General features: G+C 31.2%; 1 protein-coding gene across 3 annotated transcripts in view; it reads left to right on the top strand.

Annotated features, from left to right (window-relative positions):
* The window catches only part of Iml1 (GATOR complex protein Iml1), a 199,049-nt gene that overhangs the window by 88,532 nt on the left and 87,108 nt on the right, over positions 1–23,409 (top strand). For all 3 annotated transcript variants that reach the window (XM_075365142.1, XM_075365139.1, XM_075365140.1), the window contains 3 exons: positions 1,384–1,595; positions 2,721–2,895; positions 5,768–5,971. In XM_075365142.1, the coding sequence (XP_075221257.1) occupies positions 1,384–1,595; positions 2,721–2,895; positions 5,768–5,971 (591 nt within the window). The remainder of the gene's footprint in view (positions 1–1,383; positions 1,596–2,720; positions 2,896–5,767; positions 5,972–23,409) is intronic.

Genomic DNA, 23,409 nt, shown 5'->3' with positions numbered 1-23,409 from the left:
ATCTCTTTGGTTTTTGATAAAAGTTAGATTTCTTAAACTCTTCTACATATTCTCATGTTCTCTATATATGTTTGTTGCTTACATAGATTTTTTCAAAATTAAATCCTCTACAGTTTTTTTGAAAAGTTTTATTTGTTTATTGATAATTTATTAACTTATTACTTCACACCCACTAATTTTTTGTTTTAAAATAACTTTTTCAAAAATTACTAAAGATACAGTTTTGGGTCTTGTTTTATTCAACTTTTCAGGTCACAAACCATATGAAACCTTTTTTACTCCTTAGTTTAAGCCACACAAATTTCAGTGTGACCTCATTTTACCCTTGGAATAGAAATTAATATTATTAAATCTTTTACAAGGTGTAACTGTACAAACCATATTTCTAGATTCATATTTACTTGAACATTTTTCTTTATTTTTACTTGTAGAACATGTTCTGAAATTCCTTCTGTTTTCTTCATAAGGCATCCTGCATAAATGTGAACCCACTACTGGACATTGATTTATATATAAAAATGGAGCGAGTAAGTGAGAATATTTTACTGATCTGATTTTCATTGAATTGTTGGATTATAAACAGATCAAAATATAGTTTACACCATTACAAAATGGCACCAAATTCTTTCAGACAATTTATTTTTAAAACTTTCATTGTTTTACAGAATAAATTTCAACTTGTTGGCTGCATATAATACACCGTGTGAAGCACCTGATGTTGTATGTGAGATATGTGTCTCATGGAATAAGACTGCCCCAATTAAACTTATTAAACTGTTGGTTCGATGTCTTTTTTATAACAAAATCATTCTTTATATATTGTTTCAGCTTTAGTTTAGATGCCTAAACTGACTGTTATATCTTGCTGAAGTTTTTTTTTTGCTTTCTGATGCAAGACATATCAACATAAATCATTAGTATTCCTTTTTTATGTTTTATAATAGAGTGGCAATTATGTTCCCATGCTCTGACCCTTTAATTGAATTTAGCTTGTTACAGCGATAATATTGGTGCTATCTATCGGATAAATGGTACTAGTTGAGAATTTTTTTTTCTAGGTTTTGTAAGTTTCAACCTGACAGACAGAGCACAGCAGATTGCAGCACATTAAAGATTAGTGTGCTGTATTATTTATTCAGTCATTAAAATTGTTGATGACAATAGAAATCTTTTAAACTGGATTGTTACCGGTAATGAAAGTTTTTGAACTGGTAATGAAAATTTAGTTTATTTTACCTCACAATTTGTTGAAGTTTTATGTCTGCAATTGATTTTTCTTTACAGACTAAAAAATTATAAATATATTTTTGGTAGATTAATTTTTTGAAGAATTAAATTAATTGTTTTGAGAAAATAAATTCTTCTTTATATATTTTGTTTCAGGGATTTCAATTAATTGTTGAATGTGGAAATTCATTAATAGCCGGTACACCTGGACAAACGTCAAACACAACTAGTAGTGCAACAAGTGCTGTAGTTGGGCCTCGTACACAAGATGTTGAACCTGCTCGTGAATTTAAATTAAGTATCGGACGTGTTTTTCATCGTATTGTTTTAAATGGTTCAGAAATACGTGTCACCCGTTATCGACCAAGGTTTCTTATTTATATTTTTATTCTTTCATTTTTTTAATTCAGTCATTGACTTATTATTGTAACAAAAAATAAATAAAAAAATATTTAAAAAAATGTTTTTTAACATATTTTAGTTTTTTTTGGCACTCCAAAATGCTCAAAAGGCATGTGATTTACATTAAGTCCAAAGTGCAACAATGTATGTCAATTTTTTTCCTATTCCTAGCTAAGTGTACTTACTTAGCTCATAATATCTTGCTAATAAATAGATTGATTTTACTTAACTAACTTCACAGTTAATTTTTTTTTCTAATTATACTTTCTTTGTGATTGGATGGATCCATATTGCTAGAAGGAGCCTTGAAGTTATGGGTGAGGTTGGTTGACTTAAGCTGTGATTTCTCAACAGGGGCCTTTTTTATTTTATCCTTGATTCCTTCAGTATTTGTTTGGACTCTACAGGTCACCTCTTACTCACCTCTTCAGCCACCTCTTAGTCCATTACCAATGCTTCTTTGCTAAAATATGATAAAGGCATCCTGCCTATGACCTGACCAGAAACATTGCAATAAGTTTAATAGCTGGAATTTCTTTCTAAAAAGTCAAGTTTCCTAATCTCTCATAAAATAGAATTACAATGGACATCTACATGTTTGTATATCTTCTAAAATAAATTCACAAGACTGCATAATAGTTGATGACAATCATTAGGCCTCTGAAAGTTCATGAGATTTTAAACTGCAGACAGTAACTAATAGTAGAGTAGTAACAGTAATATAGTGTAATAACATTAATATAGTAGTGAATAGTAACATTTAATATAAAGGTACATTAACTGTGTAGATCTTGAAAGCATTTTGAGTGTTGATAACGTGGAAGCATTTTTCACCCAGGAAAGAAAATTTGAAAGCAAATGCTTTCAAATTTTCAGTTATTCACACATCCAGATTTAAAAAAAAAAATTATAATTTTTACTACTGAAAAACATCCAAAATTTCCATTCAATTTAAATCAGCCTGATTACATTATGGTTAACTATTTGTAAACATTTAATATGCCATTAATAAACTTATTATTTTAAGTTAAAAAAAAAAATTAACCAAGATATTATAAACATTATTAACCTGTTTGATTTGTTATTTCCAGGCACCCGTATCCACCATTTAGTATTCATTATAGGTACAGATTCCAGGCTCCTGATCATGACACTTATGAGGTATCATGGGTATCATTTAATACCGAAAAATTAGAAAACTATAATTGGAACTATCTTGATCATTATATTTGTACTCGTGGTGATACAGATTTTGCACTAGCTGAGGTAAAATAAAGTTTATTAATAAATATATTAATGTAAGACAGATAAATGAATTACTGTGAAATTAGTTTTTCAAAAAAAAAACTTTTTCAACATGAAAAATCACTGTAAACATATTATTCACAATAGTAAAAGTCATGCTTTTATTTGTATTTTTATTTATTTAAAATGATCAGTGATTTAAATTATCGGTTAAGATGGCATTTTTCTGACCCGAACGTCAAACCCTTTTGGAAGGACCTCTAAAAATTATCAGTCCTCTTTTTAGTTAAGTTTAATGACTTAGTATTTGTTAATCGCTTTCTTTCTGTGTTATTGCTTACTATAGAATTTCTATTACTATGTTACTCTATACAGATGATAGTAGTGATCTCTACGTCCATACAGCATTAGAAATTTATGAAACTCACTTTTAAATTGTTCAGTAGTATAATGTGTAGTTAAATTTGTGGTAGATCTTTATCAGTGTAAGTTAGGAAACAGTGAGAGTAGATTGTTCATGATTAATTCATGCAAACTGATATGTTTAGGTACATTTTGAACTGTAAAATATTGTTTCGGTCATCTGGAGTTTCTACCCCACATTGTATTATCAAACACAGATAAAATTTATAGCCATATGTCATCTAATCTGTTGGTTTTAATTGATAATAATATACTTAAGGGGGTTCCAGGTTGCCGAATACAAAGAAAAGGCAATGATGGTGATGATTATTATTAAGGACATAAAGTTTAAATGTTTTCTATATCTTTTACTATTATTTTGGAAACTTTCATGTTGTGGAAAAGTGTTTGAAGATACTGCAAAGTAAATTACAATTGTGAGTCATTTAAGTACATCAAGAATTTAACTGAATATTTCTTAAAATATTTAGTTAATCTTTATTTAAAGATCAGAATTCATATTGATTAAGACCATTACATGGTGCCTATGCTCCCATCATTTAAGTACTAAGAGGACTTAATAAATTTGCAAGTTTTGTATATCACTTGCATTCCATTCTGTTTAATCTTAGCTATTAGATTTTTCTTAATTTAAAAAAACTTAGTTTCAAACATTTCATGTTAATAATTGTTTAACAATGTATATACCATAGAGATGTTAGTTCTTGTTTTATGGAAGTGAAGTGTGGGTGATGAAAAGGGAGAGGGATTGGATCGAGACTTTTGATAAGTAGATATGGAGAAGGATGCAGAAAGTAAGTTGGACAGATAAATTGAGAAGTGTGGAAATAATGAGCAAGAAGAAAGAGCACTTAAGCAGAATTACAAAAAAGAAATGAAAACTGATTAGGTCATGTAATTAAAAGAAGTGGATTTTTGACAACCACATCAGAAGTGTCGGTAGAAGGAGAAAGAAAGAAAAGGAAAAAGAAGGATGGAGTTAATAGATGAGGTGAAGATTGACAACTACAAGGGGAGTTAGGAGTAAGAGCATAAAGGACCTGTTGCCAGGCAGATGGGTGATAATATGATTGAGATGTGGCCAGCATATCTCCTTTCAGAGGTAATATTTTTAGAACCTTATTGTTTTGTTTTATGCTTTGCCATTTTCTTCAAAAATGGCACTTTTTATCAACTTATACTACTCAGAATTAAGCTGTCCATCATTCTCTGTTGTTGTTCTTTTGAAGCTCCATCACCATTTGACATGAAAACTAGTTTTCATTTCTTTTATTACACCTTCTTTTGTTTTACTTAATCAACTAATAATTTTTTTGCATTTGCTGTACAATAATCTTATTATAATTCAAGTTGGAGGTAGAATAAGGTTTGTTGGTAATGCTTCATCCGATCCTGTATAGTATTGATTAAGGAAAGAAAATCTCTTCTAGTCAGATTATATGTGGTAACGTAAAAATAAATTTGTTTTTTTTCGTTGATCCTTCCTTTTATTTTATGAATAATTTAAAAAGTTCTGTTTATAATATAATGTTACTAATGGGGGAATTATATGCATTGAACATTTATAAAAAGAAAAATGTACCTTTCAAAATGCCCTCTGAATAAAAAAAATCAGGTAGCCAATAAATAAAAAATTGAATTGAATAAAAAACTTTTATAATAAATTTAAAAAAATAACAAAATGGAAAATTCTGTTTAGTAGTAGAAGCATTAATCAAATAAAATCAATGATTTCCTGGAGTAAGAAAAGGAATAAAATGTTGAAGAGAAGAAAACTTGCAAAAATTGACCGAGAAGATTATAAGAAACATTTTCTTTTTTTTTTCTTTTTTTTTGTCTTCAGTCATTTGACTGGTTTGATGCAGCTCTCCAAGATTCCCTATCTAGTGCTAGTCGTTTCATTTCAGTATACCCTGTACATCCTACATCCCCAACAATTTGTTTTACATACTCCAAACGTGGCCTGCCTACACAATTTTTCCCTTCTACTTGTCCTTCCAATATTAAAGCGACTATTCCAGGATGCCTTAGTATGTGGCCTATAAGTCTGTATCTTCTTTTAACTATATTTTTCCAAATGCTACTTTCTTCATCTATTTGCCGCAATACCTCTTCATTTGTCACTTTATCCACCAATCTGATTTTTAACATTCTCCTATAGCACCACATTTCAAAAGCTTCTAATCTTTTCTTCTCAGATACTCCGATTGTCCAAGTTTCACTTCCATATAAAGCGACACTCCAAACATACACTTTCAAAAATCTTTTCCTGACATTTAAATTAATTTTTGATGTAAACAAATTATATTTCTTACTGAAGGCTCGTTTCTTTTATCATTTTCTTTTAATGAAGATTAATTTTTAGAATTTAGGATTTGAGATAAACACCAATTCTGGTAGTGTTATTTCTAAAAATGTGAATTTTTAATCAAATTTTGAACTCGATTAAAATCTTATTATTTTGTTTTAGAGTTTAAAATATTGGAGGTACAGAGTTTATGTTTTACCTCTTTGTCAATCACCAACACGTAAAATACTTGATGGTTCAGAACACTGTGATCTTTATGCACCGATGACATTAGAAGAGAAAAATCATTTAGCTGAAAGTTTTCTTAGATTTATTGAAACATGGGTTAATAAAATAAGACGGCCATCATTATCTAAGAAACACAAGGTATACTTTTCTTTTAATTTTTTTTTTTTAGTTTTCAGTATTAACTTTTTAATTGTATTTTAACTTTTTATATTCACTACATTTTTTTTTTGTTACCTAACATTTTTTTTTTGTTTATTGACATAGCAATTAAGTTTATGTTGTAGTTTTATGTTATTGTGCCATTGTATTAATCTTTAGGGTGTTTTTTAGTTACTTAAAACATTTAAATTAGTGATATTAAAATAACTAAGAAAATGCTCAAGAATTATTTAAAAAAAGTAAAAAACTAGAGGTAGATGTCCATTATAATTTTTAATTCCATAGTAATAAAAAAATTGTAAAAATAAATACATGAACAAAAAATTTCATATATAAAGTAATAAAGAAATAATATTGCATTTGAACAGAATATAATGCATTTACAAAATGAGAGAAAACTAATAATAAATAATCAACACTATAAGCAAGCCAATCAGAATGGAAAATGTTTGTTTACAATATAATCTATACTACTTAAACTTTCTACCTGGACCAACCACCATGTCCTACTTAGCTTCCCTTATATTTACTTAAGGCAAAAAAACATTGTTTAAAAGAAGGCCTAGAGCAAAATCTGTCAACAAAGAAATATTTTTTATTTTCCAAAAAAAAATACTTATGTTAACATTATAATAAAGCATTACAGTGATTATATGATATAATCATACAATAGAAAATGTTCATGATTTAACTGCAAAAAAATTTTAAGAAATTTAAAAGCTAAAATATTGATCCCTTATTCTAATATATGAGGATATATCATATAAATGAGATTTTTCATTTTGAGCTAATAATACTGAAGAAAGCAGGCTGTTGTTTCAAAATGAGTGGGGATGTCAGGAGTTGGGAGAGAGGCCAGCTATCCTTGTGAGATCTTGTCAGTAGATTGCACATGAGATATCTGAGAAAGAGGTACATTCCTTCCATTGCGCAACACATCATCAAATTTCTCCTTTGTGAGGAAATAAAACTGGCTAAAATTCTGTGGAAACTGACAGCACAGTTTGGGGATCAAACACTGTCAAGGCTACATAATTTTGCCTGGCATAAAAAAATTAATGTAAGGCAATGAAGAAGGTGAAAATGAGAGCCACAATTGTCATCTCACATCATTCTTGACCTGAAGGGTGAATAACATTTAACAGTTTCCAAAATTTCTTCTGAGGTTGGAATAAGTTACGGTACTAGGTCAGAATAAGTTATCCATAATCAGAAAAGATTTAAAGTTTCATAAAGTGTCTGCTCGATTGGCCCTAAATTTTTGTCTGCAGAACAGAAGCTGGCACATTTGCAGTTGTGTGATCATTTCCAGTTCAAGAAACCTCTTTTTGATGCATTTTTAACATGTGATGAAATGTGGGTTCATCATAACATGCCTGAATTAAAAACAAACCAGCATGGAATGGAGAAAGAAGAGTAAGGCAACCCCCTTGAAAGCCAAGACTCAGTTGCTAGCTAACAAGGTGCTTGCCACTGTTTTTTTGGGTTCAACACAATGTTTTGCATTTTGACTTTTTTTTCATGTGTGAGCTTCTGGTCCCAGTTCAGGGCCATATTGTAAGCTTCTGATAAAACATCAAATTTAAATAAAACACAAAAAACAAATTTTTATAATTTTTAAAGAATAAATTTTTAATAAACAAAAAATTGACTTACTATTTTTGGGATTTGCAAAACAACGTACTAGGACTATGTTGCTTATGCTTCTCTCAAGTTTTACAAAAAAAATTACAATAACTCAACAAATCAAAAAATATTACTGACAGCAATGAATAATACACATTATTAATAAAAATAAAGAAAAATTACAATAAACACATTTGACTCAGTACTCCCATAACTAGTCTACTTGAGTTCGTAGAACCACTATTATGTAACTACTTGTACACATCAGAACATAACAAAATATCTTGTTAATACTTATAGTACTAAGGAATTGGCCAATCCAAAATTAATTTTAATTATAATTTTAAACATAATTTGTCATTATAACATGTTACATTTTCAATAATAAGTAATATTTTTTAATGTATTATTAAAAAAGTCAATGGATAAGCAATCTTCTGATAGATCCATGAAATGTTTTTTATGGATAGGCCTTTGACATTAAATTCTCATACCTGTATTCCATACAAATCATAGTTTATGAATTTCCTGATCAGTTTTTTTTTAACATGCTCAGTGCACTAAACTAATCATGTTGAAATCCAACACATAATTTATGCTTTCTGATGGTCTCACTGATCTAACCCCACCACTATTTCTCTGAATTATGAAGTCTGTGTGTGTATGTGTACTCACACAAACATAAAGCTCTTTGTTTAGAAAACATTTGTTCATTTTTCAAGCATGATGTCATATTTCTTAAAATTCTATTTTAAGAAGGAATTTTTGATATTAAGAAATCCATATAACAAAGTAATTTATAATAAAATAAAATACAAATAAATTCGCCAATTTAAATGAATTGGCTTATTCAAATTAATAATCACCGCATTAATTTAGGTCAGAATTTTCAATGATTATCACCATCAATGTGGTGAACTACTGTGAGCTTTTAAGTGAGTTTAAACTTGCTTATCAATGCAAAACTCATGGCCAACCAATATAAGGACTGATCCTTCTCCATGACAACACAAGGCCTCATATACTGCAGCTATCACAAATGAAAAACTGATGGAAATGAAGTGTACCCCACTTGAACACCTTCCACACAGATCAGCCTATGATTTTCATCTATTTATTTTATCTATTTAATTTTAATTAAAGAAGCTCTGTGAGGGGAAGCCTACAATTCAAAGAAAATAATAAGGTAGAGCAGTTTGTATACAATTGGCTGCTGACACAATCCAGTTCTTTTTACGATGGTGGTATCAAAAGCTGCCAATCCCCTGGGAAAAATACATTTGCAAGGGTGAAGATTGTCTAGAAAAATTATGTAAACTTGTTTAGTTGTTTCTTTTTTTAATGCAAATTAAAAAAAAATATATGAAAAATCTCATTATATTTGATTCACCTTCAGAGTAATCCATTTTCTTTATAAATTTCCCAGTAAACCAATTCGCAATCCTAAATTTGTCTTTAAAGATTAGTTTCTAGTTTCCTGCTTTCTCTTACCAAGTTTAGACCAATCTTTTCATTGTCAGGGACAGAAATTAGTTATTTAAGAGTAGCTGCATTAATGCCAATGTTAAATATTTCAACAGTATTTTTTCATGTTTTCACTGTGCTGAGAGAAATGTACAATTTTTTTCTACGATTTATCAGGGGTTTTTTGTTTAATTATGGCTTCGGTAGTAAAGTTTTTGAGCTTGGTTGTGTCTTTAATAAAATGCATTTCTTTGCATTAAAGTTCTAACTGTGTGTGATGTATATTGCATATTATGAAAAAATCACATGTATTATATGTAAATATTGAAAGTGTTTTTATTAACTTTAAAAATTAACTTTGAATTTAAAAAACAATCATAAAATACTGTACTCAATTTTATTATGCACTATGGAGCCGACCTCTGTGATGAAATGGTAGTAAGTCATTTTTATTACCATTTTGGCTTTCATTCAGTAAGTTCTATGTTCAAATATCAGTAGGTTGACATTTTTCATATACTGCGTAATTTGTCTGTCTTCATGTAACTGTAATTGGGTGTAAGCATATTGCTGCTTTGAGAATAATAAATACATTTTTTTTATAAATTTGGTTTAATATATTAACAGAATTTTCAATGCCCTGAGAATGTAAGTACAAACTTACTGTCTGTCCAGCTAAACCCATTGGAAATATGTAATTCAATTTTAGTTTTCATTTCTAAGTTGAGCAGATTAGTTAGAGATATTGAGGTAGTGTTAACCATTGCTGTTCCATTTAAGTTGTTTATTAAATAAGCAAATAATTAAGGTACATTTATTTTGTATTTATATAACCCTGTTAATCAGATATGTTCATTTGTCTTATAGATTCTTCTTGATCAGATTGTAATTATATTTAAAGAAATAAAATTTTTATAAAGTAATCATTTTAATGCAGAAAGATGGTGATTGCTGTAATTTATGTTAAATTATTTTCATTGCCATTTTTGCTAATTGAAAGTTTAGATCATTTATTCCAAAAATGATTAGTTGCATTGAACGTGGATTATGGCTATTCTTTCTAATCATTTTGCAAAACTAAATATTTATTTTAGTAACTTTTAGTGTGACATTTTTTCTTTATGTTTAGCTGGTAATTTTTTTCTAGTTTTTTGCATATAAAAAATGAATTGATTTTATGTTTTATTTATTATTGGGATTTTTACTGGAAAATCACTATAGTTTGTGGGTCTTATATGCAAAAAATGATAATTTTAGTGATTCACTTAATGAATTTTTATGAAATAATTATGAAATTTAAAATTCAGAATTTGTATAAATAACATTTTAGAATATGGGTAGGATTAGATTGGTCTGAATCATGGGTAAGATCGTAAACTACCCTGGTGAGTAAATTGTTTTTCTGTTTTCTTGATCCTTTCTCATTATTAGTTCAACAGGTGAAAGTAAAATGCTGTATAATATTATTAACTTTGCAAGTGGTCTATTAACAAAATCGATGATGTTGATTTTTAAAAAAAAAAGAAATTTATAGTGCCATCAGTAAATTTAATTTTAAGTAGTTTATTCTTAATACTTAAAATATTATCTCTATCTCTCCAGAGATTTGGTAAATTAAATGATTTACTGTAAGTATAAATTTTCAGAATGTAGAAAATAAAAAGGCTGAATAAATTAGGCACAATATTTTTATCACGTAAATTTTTGTTCTTGAAAATCTTATTTAAAGCAGCATACACTTGAATTATTTCCTTCCATTATTTTATCACAGAATATTATAGCACAATTTATCACATTTTTTAAAACACTTTTTATATTCTGTCTTTGTATTCTTTCTTTTGAAGTACATTTAATAAAGAGGAAAATTCTTAGAATTTTTAATATTATTTTCATTGCATGCTCCAGAAATTAACACAGTAATGTTTTTGCTTATGCTAAATCTAATTATTTTTATGTAAAACCATAATTTATGATATTCTTTTATATATTTTTATGATTTTATGGCATTTAACCCCTTCACTATTCATTAATTTTTTACTAGCCCATAGCAATTGATTCTATTATTGGCAACAAAAAAATTATTAGTGAATTTTTTATTTACCCTTAAACATTATGAATACATCCCTGTATTTTTTTTTTTTTTACCACGTACTGACTAATTTCTGTAAGAAAAAATTTTTTAAATAAGAAATTACCTCCAAAATTATCATCTCATTGACCATTAAATTTGCAGCTACATTGAACTTTGTTTATTCAAATGTTACTGTGTGTTTTTCATAGTTTTTATTTTTGAAATTACATTAAATCGAATAAGTTTTTATAAAAAAAACTTTTTTTAACTCTATGCAAATGTATACATGGGCTTATACTATTAATTTGTGAGCTACAAAAAAAGAATTTTACAATAAGTGAACTATTTTTTCCTAAGAAATATACTTGTAAAGTGTGTAAATGGGTAAATGGTAACCTACACCTACATCCAAATATTTCAAAGTAAGCGGAAAATTACAAAGGAAAAAAAGGAAATTTTGATAAAAACTTTCTAGCATGCCAAAGATAACAAATGAAAGTCTACAAAAATTACAACTATTTCCTGGGTTTAAATACAAGGGTTATTCAGTAGTTAAAGAGACAAATGGCAGTGGCAATAGCAGAAAAACTATTTAATACAATAAACCTTTTAACTATCTGATGTTCAGGTTGGCACCTCTGACACAAAAAATATCAGCTATTTCTATTATTATAAACTCTTTTGTTTACTTTAAAATTTTGTTTCCACTTGAAACGTACATCATAGAAGAACGTTTGCTGTGCAAGATTTTTATTATCTGAAGTTGTAAAACTGGCCGAAATTCGCTTGTGGAGTGAAAATAGTATGGTAAAAAGTATATTAACTGTGCAAACTTTTATAAATGGATTGAACAGTTTAAATTGGCAGATCAAATGTCACCAATTTTTATTGTATTGGAAGAGCAAAAGTTTCGATTGATGCTTTGCAAAATCGCAATAATGATCTTACTTGCAGGGACAAACACATTAAAATTTGAGGAATTTCTGAAATTTTTATTTGAATATCGGTACTGTCCATTCACTTATTCATAAGCTGAATTATCACTAAACTTGCTCAAGGCAGGTTAGGATCCAAAATCACAGAGACCCGAATTCACATTCATATGAAACTTAAATAGTGGTAATTATCAGAAGGTGAATTGCATAATAATTTGTGATGAAATTTGGTTTCATCATTTTGAGCCAAACATCAAGAGTACAGAATGGACACAACCCAGTTCACCCACCAGGAAAAATTCAAAACCTGGAAAAAGTCAACAGTGAGTACTATTGTGATATGCTAGAATATGAATGAAAACTGCAATTAGGAGGAAACATCCTGGTTCTCTCTCAAAAGGAATAATTCTTCTGCATGATAATGCGTATCCCCAAACCACTCAAAAGTAGGGTCGAGAGCCACATCTACCTTACAAGTCTTGATCTTGTACCTTCAGATTTTTTTTTGTTGGTCTTTTTCAAAGAGTTTTTATGTGGTACCAAGTTCGGCAACAATGAACAGTTGAAGAATGCCGTATAAGAACGGCTCAAGACACCACACTTTCTTTTTCTGATTAGCCTCCAGAACCACCATAAGGTATACTTCAGAGGATGAATGAAGATTATATTCATGAATGTAAATGAAGTGTTGTAGTCTTGTACAGCCTCAGGTCGACGATTCCTGAGATGTGTGGGTTAATTGAAACCCAACCACCAAAGAAAAACAGTATCCGTGATCTAGTATTTAATCTATATAAAAGTAACTGCCTTAACTTGGATTGAATCTTAGAACTCTCGAATTTGAAATCAGCTGATTTGCAATGATGAGTTCATCGCTAGACCAACCCCTGGTGGGTTGGCTCAAGACACCTTTTCTTCTTTTTTCCTGTTTAGCCTCTGGTAATTACCTTTCAGATAATACTTCAGAGGATGATATGTATGAGTGTAAATGAAGTGTAGTTTTGTACAGTCTCAGTTCAACCATTCCTGAGATGTGTGGTTAATTGAAACCCAACCACCAAAGAATACCGGTATCCACAATCTAGTATTCAAATCCATGTAAAAATAACTGACTTTACTAGGACTTGAATGCTGGAACTCTCGACTTCCAAATCAGCTGATTTGAGAAGATGCATTCACCACTAGACTAACCTGGTGGGTTTGGCTCAAGACACCTAGCTGAACAATGCTTTACTCTTGGAATAAAAAATTTCACTTAAAGATTGGTAAGTGCCTAGATGTAGTCAAGGATTATGTGGAATGATAGTGTTAGTTTTATTATCATTGAACTGAAAATAATTTTTTCTAGTCATTTGTCTCTTTAATTACTGAATAATCTGTTTTGTAAAAATTAAATTAGTACATTTTAAAATACTTATTTACCTCTTTTAATACAAGAAAAAATTTGTTTACCTTTTATGTGTGTAATAACATAACGTAACTTTATCCACAGTAACAAAGTAAACAAACAAAAACATTTTTGTGACAATGTGCTGAGTATATGTCTCAGAGAGACATAGAAGTTTAATTTTTGTTTATGTAAAGCTATAATCGAATAGAGCTTTAAAAGTAATATACAGTTTTGTAGTCATGGACCAAAGGCAAATTAAGTAGTGAAGTGAGGTTCTGCCAATTAAACTAGTGAAATGGTTAATTAGGTCAAAAGGTCTTAATACTCATATACAAAAGTTAAATTTCCGGTTGTTGTTAGTGTACATGGAACATGTTTAAAAAAATAACCTTTTACTTTTGCATTATAATATACATACATACATACTTGAACATTTTCCTTGTTCCATTCACCAAAGATTTTTCTATTACTTTTAGAATTATTTTTGCTATAAGAGGTTTTTAACTATTAAAAACTGTTTGATGTTATTTTATTTTTATGTAATTTTAAAATTAAAATAATTGAGATAATTAATTATTTATAATTCAAAATGTGTTGATCTAAAAAAAAAGTTAATCATTGTCTTGAAATTTCTCTTTAATCTTAATAAATAAATTTCAGATTTAATAAATGTTGGTGAAATTATTTCTACTAACATGAAATTTTAATAATATTTTTGTGCGTGAGTTGCTTAAATAAAAAATAAAACTTGCTTTTTATTTACTAATTACTATTTCTACTACTGTTATGCCTACTTTTTGTTTCATTTTCTGTATATATTTCATAATTATTATTTTAAAAGTTACACTTTCTTTTAATTATCATTCTTTCAGTGCTTTTGCAGTGTTCTCTGCTTCATCAGATGATGAAAAGTTATATAAAATGTAAAAATGATTTAAATAATTATTAAAAAAGTATTGTCAATTTTTCTTTAAATTATTTATCTCTCTTACTATGTAAGAGAGACAAATCTATCATATCTACATGGTAAATATAAATTTTTTTTAGATTTCATAAATGCTTGATTTTGAACTTTAATAAAAGAACATATTTACAACTGAGTTTGGTATAAGCTTTGGTGATATGTTTTATTGGTGGTTGTCATACTCATCTTTTTTTTTGTCGACATTTAACCTTATTAAATGAGAAAATGTGTCAGGAACAGATTTGGGTGTTGCTACCTTATAACTAATTTATTAATAACTGTTTCATTGAAAGGCATTGTTTCAGTATTTAAATTATATTTTTTTTAAATTTATTTTTCATCCAGAATTATATCAGTTTTGATTGTTTATTATTTTAATAAATTAAGATTTTTTCCTCATGTAATGCATATTTTCTTGATTATAAATTTAAATTAATTTGTATTCTCATAGTTAAATCTGTAAAAACATGCATATTTGATAGTTTGATAGCTATAAAAATATAATTTTATTATGACGATAAAAAATAATTTTTTTTTTTCATCTTTTATGATTGCACAGGATCACGTTAGTCAGTCCATTATCCAAGTCTCTTCAAAGGAACTATTTGGGCCTTGCAGTCCTCCCAATACATTTTCATTATTTCGATATCCATGCCCTTTGTGGTCTTGAAAATGTCCATGTTGTTAGTTTCTTTCTTCTGAGTGTGAAGCAAGTATATTTGCCTTTGATTTTTTCTTTTTTATCTTGCCTGTGGTGTCTTCTGGTGTAAAGCCAGTTTCCTTAGATCCTCTCTTATTTCTCTGATCTATATGCATCCTCTCCTGGTTTTTTCGAGTAAAAATTTTACTGTACCTGTGTTTCAGAAATTTCAAATCTTGCATTCTTATGATTTGTCCAAAGAATCCTAGTCTCCTCTTATGTATGGTATCAGTGATGGATTCTAACTCTTGTACACAACTTTGTTGGACAGGATCACCACTACATCGATCTACCATTATGTCTTTATGGTACTTTTTGTTAATGCAGGTTCTTTGAATTCTTCTTTCAATTTTTTGGAGTCTGTCAGTCTTTGATTGTTCATTCAGGTGGAAGAGTGTTTCTGCTGCATATTTCGCTTCCGGTTTTATAACTATGTTATAGTACCTTATTTTTGCGTTTATGAATAGAATTTTTTACTGTAGGTGTACCAGATTATTTTTTTTTTGCTTTAGCTAGTTTGTTCTTGTTTGGATTGAGGTTTTTTCATTAAGATTGTTTGTTGTTATTTCTCCAAGGTATTTAAATTGGGTTAACTATTTTGACTTTATTACTCTTTACATTTACTTCTTTTAATTGTGTTGGTTTTTGGGGCATAATTTCTGTCTTTTCGAATGATATTTTTGAGACCAGTTTTATTTGAATTACATATATACTATAAATAATTAGATAAAACCAAAATTGTTTTCATTGTAAAATCACAAATAAAAAGCAATTATGTTTTAATTTTGAATCCTATATATATATATATATATATATTGTTTTATCTTCAAAAAATAATAATATAGTACAATAAATTAAAACTTAATGCTAAATATGGATAACATCATCTGAGAAAAAATTAAAGCAGGTACTTCTTATAAATTAGAATTTTTCTTTTGCATTAATTTTCATTAAAAATTGAGTTTTATAAATTTTATTTAGTTTTTATTGATTTAAATTATATTAGTTTTCTCAGACTCTCTGTTTTGTTTGAAAAAGTTTTATTTGGTTATTGGCAATTTAACAAAGTAAATTTACACCAAACTTAAAAAAATGTAATTTTTGACTGTTTTTGTGTTTCACAACAATTTTCTCAGAAAACTACTGGAATACAGCTCTTGAAACCACTTAAAAAAAAAAATTCATATAAGATTGTACATAAAACCATTCATTAGCTTTATTCAATAATTTGCAACCATAGAGTTTTAGTTTAGCATTATTTGGCTTATCCAGGAAAAATTTGGCCAAAATCTTTTGCTAGTTGTAAGTTGAAAACAAAACATTTCCAGAACTATGTTTATATGAACATTTCCATTTTTTTTTTTTTGATGAGAGAAATATGCCTAAAAAGTTGACAGAAACTTCCTGAAACAATTTATATGAAAAAAGCATCTCCAGGTTTTGTTTATATTAAAAGTTTTCTCTAACAATGTATTCTTTCTAAATAGAATTTATTTCTGATTTTCATCAGAAATTTTGACAGTACAGTAGTAGAGCATTAACAACGCTTATGATTTAATATTAAAAGTTATTTACAAAGTTAATATTTTTCTTAGTATATTTTTGCATATAACTAAAATAATAACAAAGGTGTTATGCTAATTTAACAAGTGAACTGAAATGTCTTCACGTTTTGTGTATTTGTATTGTCTTTTAACTATAACATTCGTCTCTAAAGAAAATCCTATCTTTGAAGACTATGTTATGAACTACTTAATTGAAAAAATTGAGTTTTGTAACAAAGTAAATATTGTTATATTCTTCAGTATTGTTGAGTTAAAATCTATTTAAAGAAAACCTGTTGGAATTATGGAAAATTACACATGAAAAGTATAATTTTTCATCTCTTTTTTGTTGGCAGTTTTAATAATCCATAACTTTGTTAAATGATGTATAAAAAAATTAAAAAAATGTGTTTAGAACAAAAGTCTATCTATTGAAGTATTAAAAATTTTTCTAGTCAGTTTCAGTATGATGGCCAATTAAAAAAAAACTTTATTTTTGGCTTTCTGTTATGGTAGGAAATTATTTCTGCACTGAACCATGTGTTTTTAACAACGATGAATGTATTTTAACTGTTATGATACTAGAATCATTTAATAATTTCAATTAGCAGCAGGATATAAAAAGGATAGTAAATAAAAGAATTTCTATTAAAATGTGTTGAATGTAAATATAATCATTTCGCAAATGCCTACAATATTTCTCTAACTACCTTTTTTTTATTTGAAGCACTGAAAAAATGACTATTCTTTCATAACTGCATTCAAAATACCAACCTGCTTTAATGGAGATTCTTTCTTTCACAACAATCTAGTTGTTAATTAAAATAATCAAACTATGTATGCATATTAATCAAGTTGTTAAGACATAGTTCAGTGCAAAAAAAATGTTTCTGGTTTACTGATAACCAAAATAATTTTTCGTAATTATTTTCAATATTGAAATTTATTTCAAAAATAATTCTAAATGTACAAGATAACAGGTAAATCTCTATTAATAAATAAATTTCAATACTAACTTTTTATTTTTAACAAAGTTTCTCTAATTGTTTAACAGAGTTAAGGAACGTAGAAATAGTACTACCAAGAAAACAGGAGAGAAGCATGTTATTTTTTATGCATAATTTTTTTGTAATTCTTATAGGTTGTCTTTAAATGTATTTTTTTTTTTATGTCTGATAAGGGAAAATCTCTTATCAGACACCATGCGCCTGCACAGAAGGTCATGTCAGGCTCTTACTAACTAAAACCCCTCCTCCTCTATGACATGCAAAGACCAACCCACCATAAGCACAACACAGTCTCTAGTGGGAATCACTGGATCACTTGTCAGAAAGGGATGGCAAGGAATTCAGTGGAGTCCCACGGGTATTGACAGAACACATACACCTGCACCCAAACCTAACACAGCCTCGTCTGACCTAACCTTTTTTTTTTGTTTAACCTCTGGTACTACCGTTAGATATTGCTTCAGAGTATGAGATGAATGATTAGTAGTGTATGTGAAAATGCCATATCTGACTGGGATTCGAACTCAGGACCTCAGGATGAAAGACTAAGACACTACCACATGCGCCATGGAGGCTGGCAGTCTAACCTAACCTTTTCTTTTATTGTTTTTTGTTACAGTGTTACGGAGAAATACCATTTACATATAAAGTGGGGGAGTGTTGGACTCACACGGGTTCAGCTAGGTGTTGTTATAAGAGCCTATGTGTGCCCACACCCTACCAACTAAAACTTCTATTTCACTGTTCCTCCCCACCCGGGGTCAAATCAGCAATTAAGCATAGCTCAACCCCGGGGGTGTCTTTGAACTCAGGGGGTCAAGAGTCCCCATGATTCATCATTCATGAATCATCATGATTCATCACTTAAGCACAAACGAACAATGGCTCTACAGAGGGCTGTCTTTCCCCTCTTCACTCTCCGGTCGATTCTTCACCAATTGTCTCAGTTCTTTTGTTCAATTTGTGTCTTCTAGTAGTGCCTGTCTTGGGTCTCAGTCTTTTACTTTATCACTGTTATCTTCTTTTATTTGGACTCAACCTGGTTTCCTTTATTATCACCTTTCTCTATTATTTCTAATAATACCTGTCTCGGTTCACAATCTTCTATTTTAATGCATTATATATCCAACCTAATGGACCCTGGAGTCTCCAGTTGCTCATTGAAACCAGCTTACCTAAGCATGCTGGCCCCTCATGACTGGGGCTATCCACCCTTCCCTATTCTATTCCTTTTGTTTTAAAACCTTGGTAATGAATTTGGGCACAGCCGAAAATTTATACACATCAGTTAACATCATCTGGACCACATTATCCGGATCAATTGGATCTGTTACCACAGTACACTCACTGACCTCTCATTCTCCCATCTACAACATTAGAAGAAAACATCTTCTGCTCATTCCTGTTGGTCGCAATATAGACATATTGGGCTATTCACCCTATTCCTTCCAAATAGATATGCCTGGAATGAACCATGGCCAGTCAGGAACTGGGTGAGCCAGAAACTAAGCTCACCAAATCCCCTTCCAAGCCACGGTCTGATCTCGTCTATAAGCCGAGTCCACTCCTCTTGCCTGGAGGTCCTCCACCTGTTTTGCCATTCTTCTATAAGCTCTTTATTAGCGTTTTCTCTACTCATCCCCTCGGAAACTTTTATTCTTGCTCTCACTATCTGTTGTACTGGGGGGACCCCGGCAACCACCAGGAGAGCCTCAGTGGACCCCGAGGAATATGCTGACGCTATCTTCGAGGCAAATTTTTCGTTGGACCCCTTCCAAATTCCCCCAGTTTCTGTGACTTTTCAGGGCCCTATGCTATACTGTTATGCCATATAGTAATATCGAGTTTATCACATGTGAGTATAGTCATTTGATTGATGCTCTCGGTCCGATTGTTGCTTTTAGTAACACACTCAGGTTTTTGGTATTTCTCCACCTTCGTGCGGGTTTCCTTAATGTGGTGAGTAAATGATCTTTGGTGGTCTAACCACATTCCAAGGTACTTAACATTTTCTACAGATTGAATGAGGCCTTCTTCACTTTTAATAGAAATATCTCTGATTCTTCTCCTTCCTGTCATCTATATCCTTACTGTTTTGCTATAAGATATTCTAAGACCTTTCATTTTCATCCATTCACATACCACATTCAATGCCGCATTTGGCTGATGTCACATCCTCCTCTTTCCTCGCAGTAATCTGGTAATGCCAGGTCATTCGCAAAAGCTATGGGTTTTACCACATCTGGATAAGCCAACCCTAGAACCTCGTCAAAAACGAGGTTCTAGAGAGTCAGGCCAAAACCGAGCTCTGAGGGATGCCACTCAAGATTGTAAACTTCAGATCACCACAGATCATACGGTAAACCAATTTCCTTTCTTGGCGGTACCTCTGAATCATTCTTCGTATATAATCAAGTATTTTACTCTCTTTCAGTTCTTCAAAAATAGCTTCCCAACTGAGGGAATTAAACCATTTTTAACATTTATTATTATAATCACAGGAATATTGTGTGTTTTCCAAGTTCCTGCTGCGGCAGTATCTATGATACGCATCACCTCTTTCACTGCGTTTGTCGTAGACTTCCCAGGTTGAAAGGTACTGGCTAGGGCTAAAGCCTCCTCTGTCTTCGATATATCCTCGTAACCTTGCCTCAAGTAATCTCCGATAGCTTGCATAGATTGTTCTTCAGACAAATCGGCCTATAAGAAACGGCACTTTCACAAACTCCTGGTTTTTTTTATTAAAACTAACCACGATAATTTTCACGACTTCAGAATATGTTCACCTGTCAACATGTTGTTCATAACTCTGAGGTGGGTAACTGGAGCCTTCTCCACCAATATTCTGTCGTGTCTCTACAGGTATGTTTTCCGGCACTGGCTCTTTTTTAGCTCCTTTTTTTCACCCGCTGCAATTAATTCAGGCATTGTAAACAGGGGTGTATCCTCAGCAATGATCTCTTCTTTGATCGGATCTTCATGCTTGGGAAATAGTGTCTTCACGGATTCTTGTATTTCAGCAGTCACCAGTAACCGTCATCCCAATTTTACCAGTTACCAATTGATAACCCCATGGATCCTTGTCAATATCCTGGCACAGATCTTTCCAACACATACGTTTGGCTAGCTTTATCGTGGTATTATAGGTAGCTCTAGCTCTGACATAGTCTTGTCTAGCATTGTCTTTAGCTATTTGGCAGTCTCGTCTATTCACCTGTTGTACTGTTCTTATTGCCGACAATGTTTTTTTGTGTAAAGTATCTAAATCGGTGCTCCACCAGTAAACATGTTGCTTCTCTGGTACCTTCACCATATCTTCTGCCTTTTCACAGCCCTTGATTACGAATGCAACTAAATCTTCCAGGTCAGTAATATTTGCAATTCTTCTGCTAATAACTTCAGCGAAGTGGCAACATCCCCTTCTGAAAGTCACTGTTCTCATAGTTTGAACTAAGCATGATTGTTATAATCTCATAAACGATAAGAAAATGGTCAGATAAGCTTTCATTTTCAAATACTCTCCAGTTATTAAGTCTCACAACATGTTCTGATACAAAAGTTAGGTCTATTGCTGAGCTTGGGTTATTACGCCAGAAGGTTGGTTCATCAGCATTCATACATGTACGGCCCAGAGCATTGGTTTTCTTTGCCAGATGTTGACCTTTAATGTTATGAACAGACCCCACAAACTCAGGAGATTTGACATTAAAATCTCCTGAGAGGAGTACCTTTTTACCTCTGAATTTAACAATCTTCATGCCCAATTCTTTAAGAAAAACTAAAAAATTTTCTACTTTTGTGTTTGGAGAGTGATATTTGGAAAAAAATCTCTTAGATCAGTCCATACAAAATCAACACCTGTACCACATTTCCCAACATTGTCCCCATTGTCGGAAAGCCTATTGCAGCAACTGATGTTCTGTCTTTTATCCATCCTAGGCCTTCTATTACCTATATATTAGGTTCAGCAATTATAACAATGTCTACCTTCATTCATATTGCCATCTCCCAGCTTATATCATGCACCTGTGTACTACGATTAGCATTCACTTGTAATATTCTCATTTGGATGCCATACATCTTCTAGTCCAGTGGCCCTTCATACCACAAATTGCGCACGCCCTAGTTCCTGTACATTGGGCACTCTTATCACCAGGCTTAGCACACTTGAAACAAAGGTGATGTCTGTTCTCTCCCTTGCAGTTCGCAATCACATGGCCGACACCCCTACATCTGTAGCATTTATCCTCAGGCTCCCAAATATATGCTTCAGAGTGCATCCACCAATCTGGATGCGAGCCTCCACTAGTTTAATCACAGTGCAGTAGGTAGTTATTACCGTTGCATTTTTTTTCTCACCGTATGCTGGTCTAATTGAAGAGATCTTAAAATTGTTAACAATACCAATAACCTGAGCTATAGCATCTTTAATCTGCTGTTCATCAGTGTCATAGTCTATATCTCGTAGGTGAACTACCATCCTATGTCCACCCCTTGTTTTCATGACCACTTGCCAATTTGCAGATTTGTTGCGTAGCATTATAGTAAAATCTTCAGACTTCTGTATACCTTTCACACAGATACATAATTCATTATTAATTCCCTTCCTCAAAGAAAGGACCTCTCCTACCTCCTCGCGAGATACGGACTGCTTCATTGTTGTAAGAAGGTCAGTGTAAGACTTTCCCTCGGATTTAACTACTACCATCCTACTTCCATCTGTAGACAGGGTAGATTTTTTGATCCCTGTACTAATGGTATCTCATTTGAGACTTTCTTCCTTTGTCTTCAAGACTTTTATTCTGTCTGCTTTGTCTGACTAAATATACCAGCATCTTATGAACTAACACTCCCAGCCTACCAGCAGGCACAACAAACATCGAAGACCCAATTTCCCCTTTTTTTCTGACAGCCTTCAGTATAGTCAAAGTCGTGTTCTCTTCACCCTTGGATGTCTCATAATATATCATGTACACACTTGTCTGACTTTGGGAATCTTCCCTCTCCATGATAGTCATTTCGTTCTTAACTATATCACCTGGTATTACGCCCATGACACTTAGCAACAGATGGTCACATGGGTCCATCTACTAGAGAAGTCACAAAAATAAATCCTCAGGAGGATCGTTAACTTAGGTGATTTTCTATATTATTTCTGTAGGCCATCTCCTTCCTAATAACACATTCAATTCTTCATCAGACAACTCATTCTTCAACTGCTCTTGTATCACTTGTTCCCTAGGCAATTTCTCAGTCTGGGTAGCATGTGTCACTGTAGCCTGTGTAGTGTGTGACGGTGATGACATCTGGGTAAGCGCATGCAAACCATTTTATATCTTTGTCAGCTACTTTTCATGATGGGTTATGTACTTCTTTAACCCAGCCTCCATGTTCTGTTTCAAGCTGAAGACAAGAAGTCCCAGCTGATCCGTTTTTTCCACCACAGTACCCACCTGCGGGTCTTCTTCCTCTGAAGATAGTTGCCTCAGTCTTTTACCAAGACTTTTCTTAGGTTTTACAGTCGTTTGTTGCTTAGAACCTCCAGCCTTTGATGTCCCTGCAAGTGGCAGTGATCTCTGTCCCTCCATGGTCAAACAGTTCAATCTTCAAAATGCAAAAAATGGATTCAGGGCTGATTTCCGCATCCCCAGTGTACCCACACGATAAAATAAAGGGTGGTCAAGGGGTCGGTAAAATGTATAACTCCAAAAATGAG

The sequence above is a fragment of the Lycorma delicatula genome, chromosome 4 (assembly GCF_047948215.1).
Source record: "Lycorma delicatula isolate Av1 chromosome 4, ASM4794821v1, whole genome shotgun sequence".
Lineage (NCBI taxonomy): Eukaryota > Metazoa > Arthropoda > Insecta > Hemiptera > Fulgoridae > Lycorma > Lycorma delicatula.
Note: the sequence above shows the minus strand (reverse complement) of the source record. Positions and strands in the feature narration are given on the sequence as shown.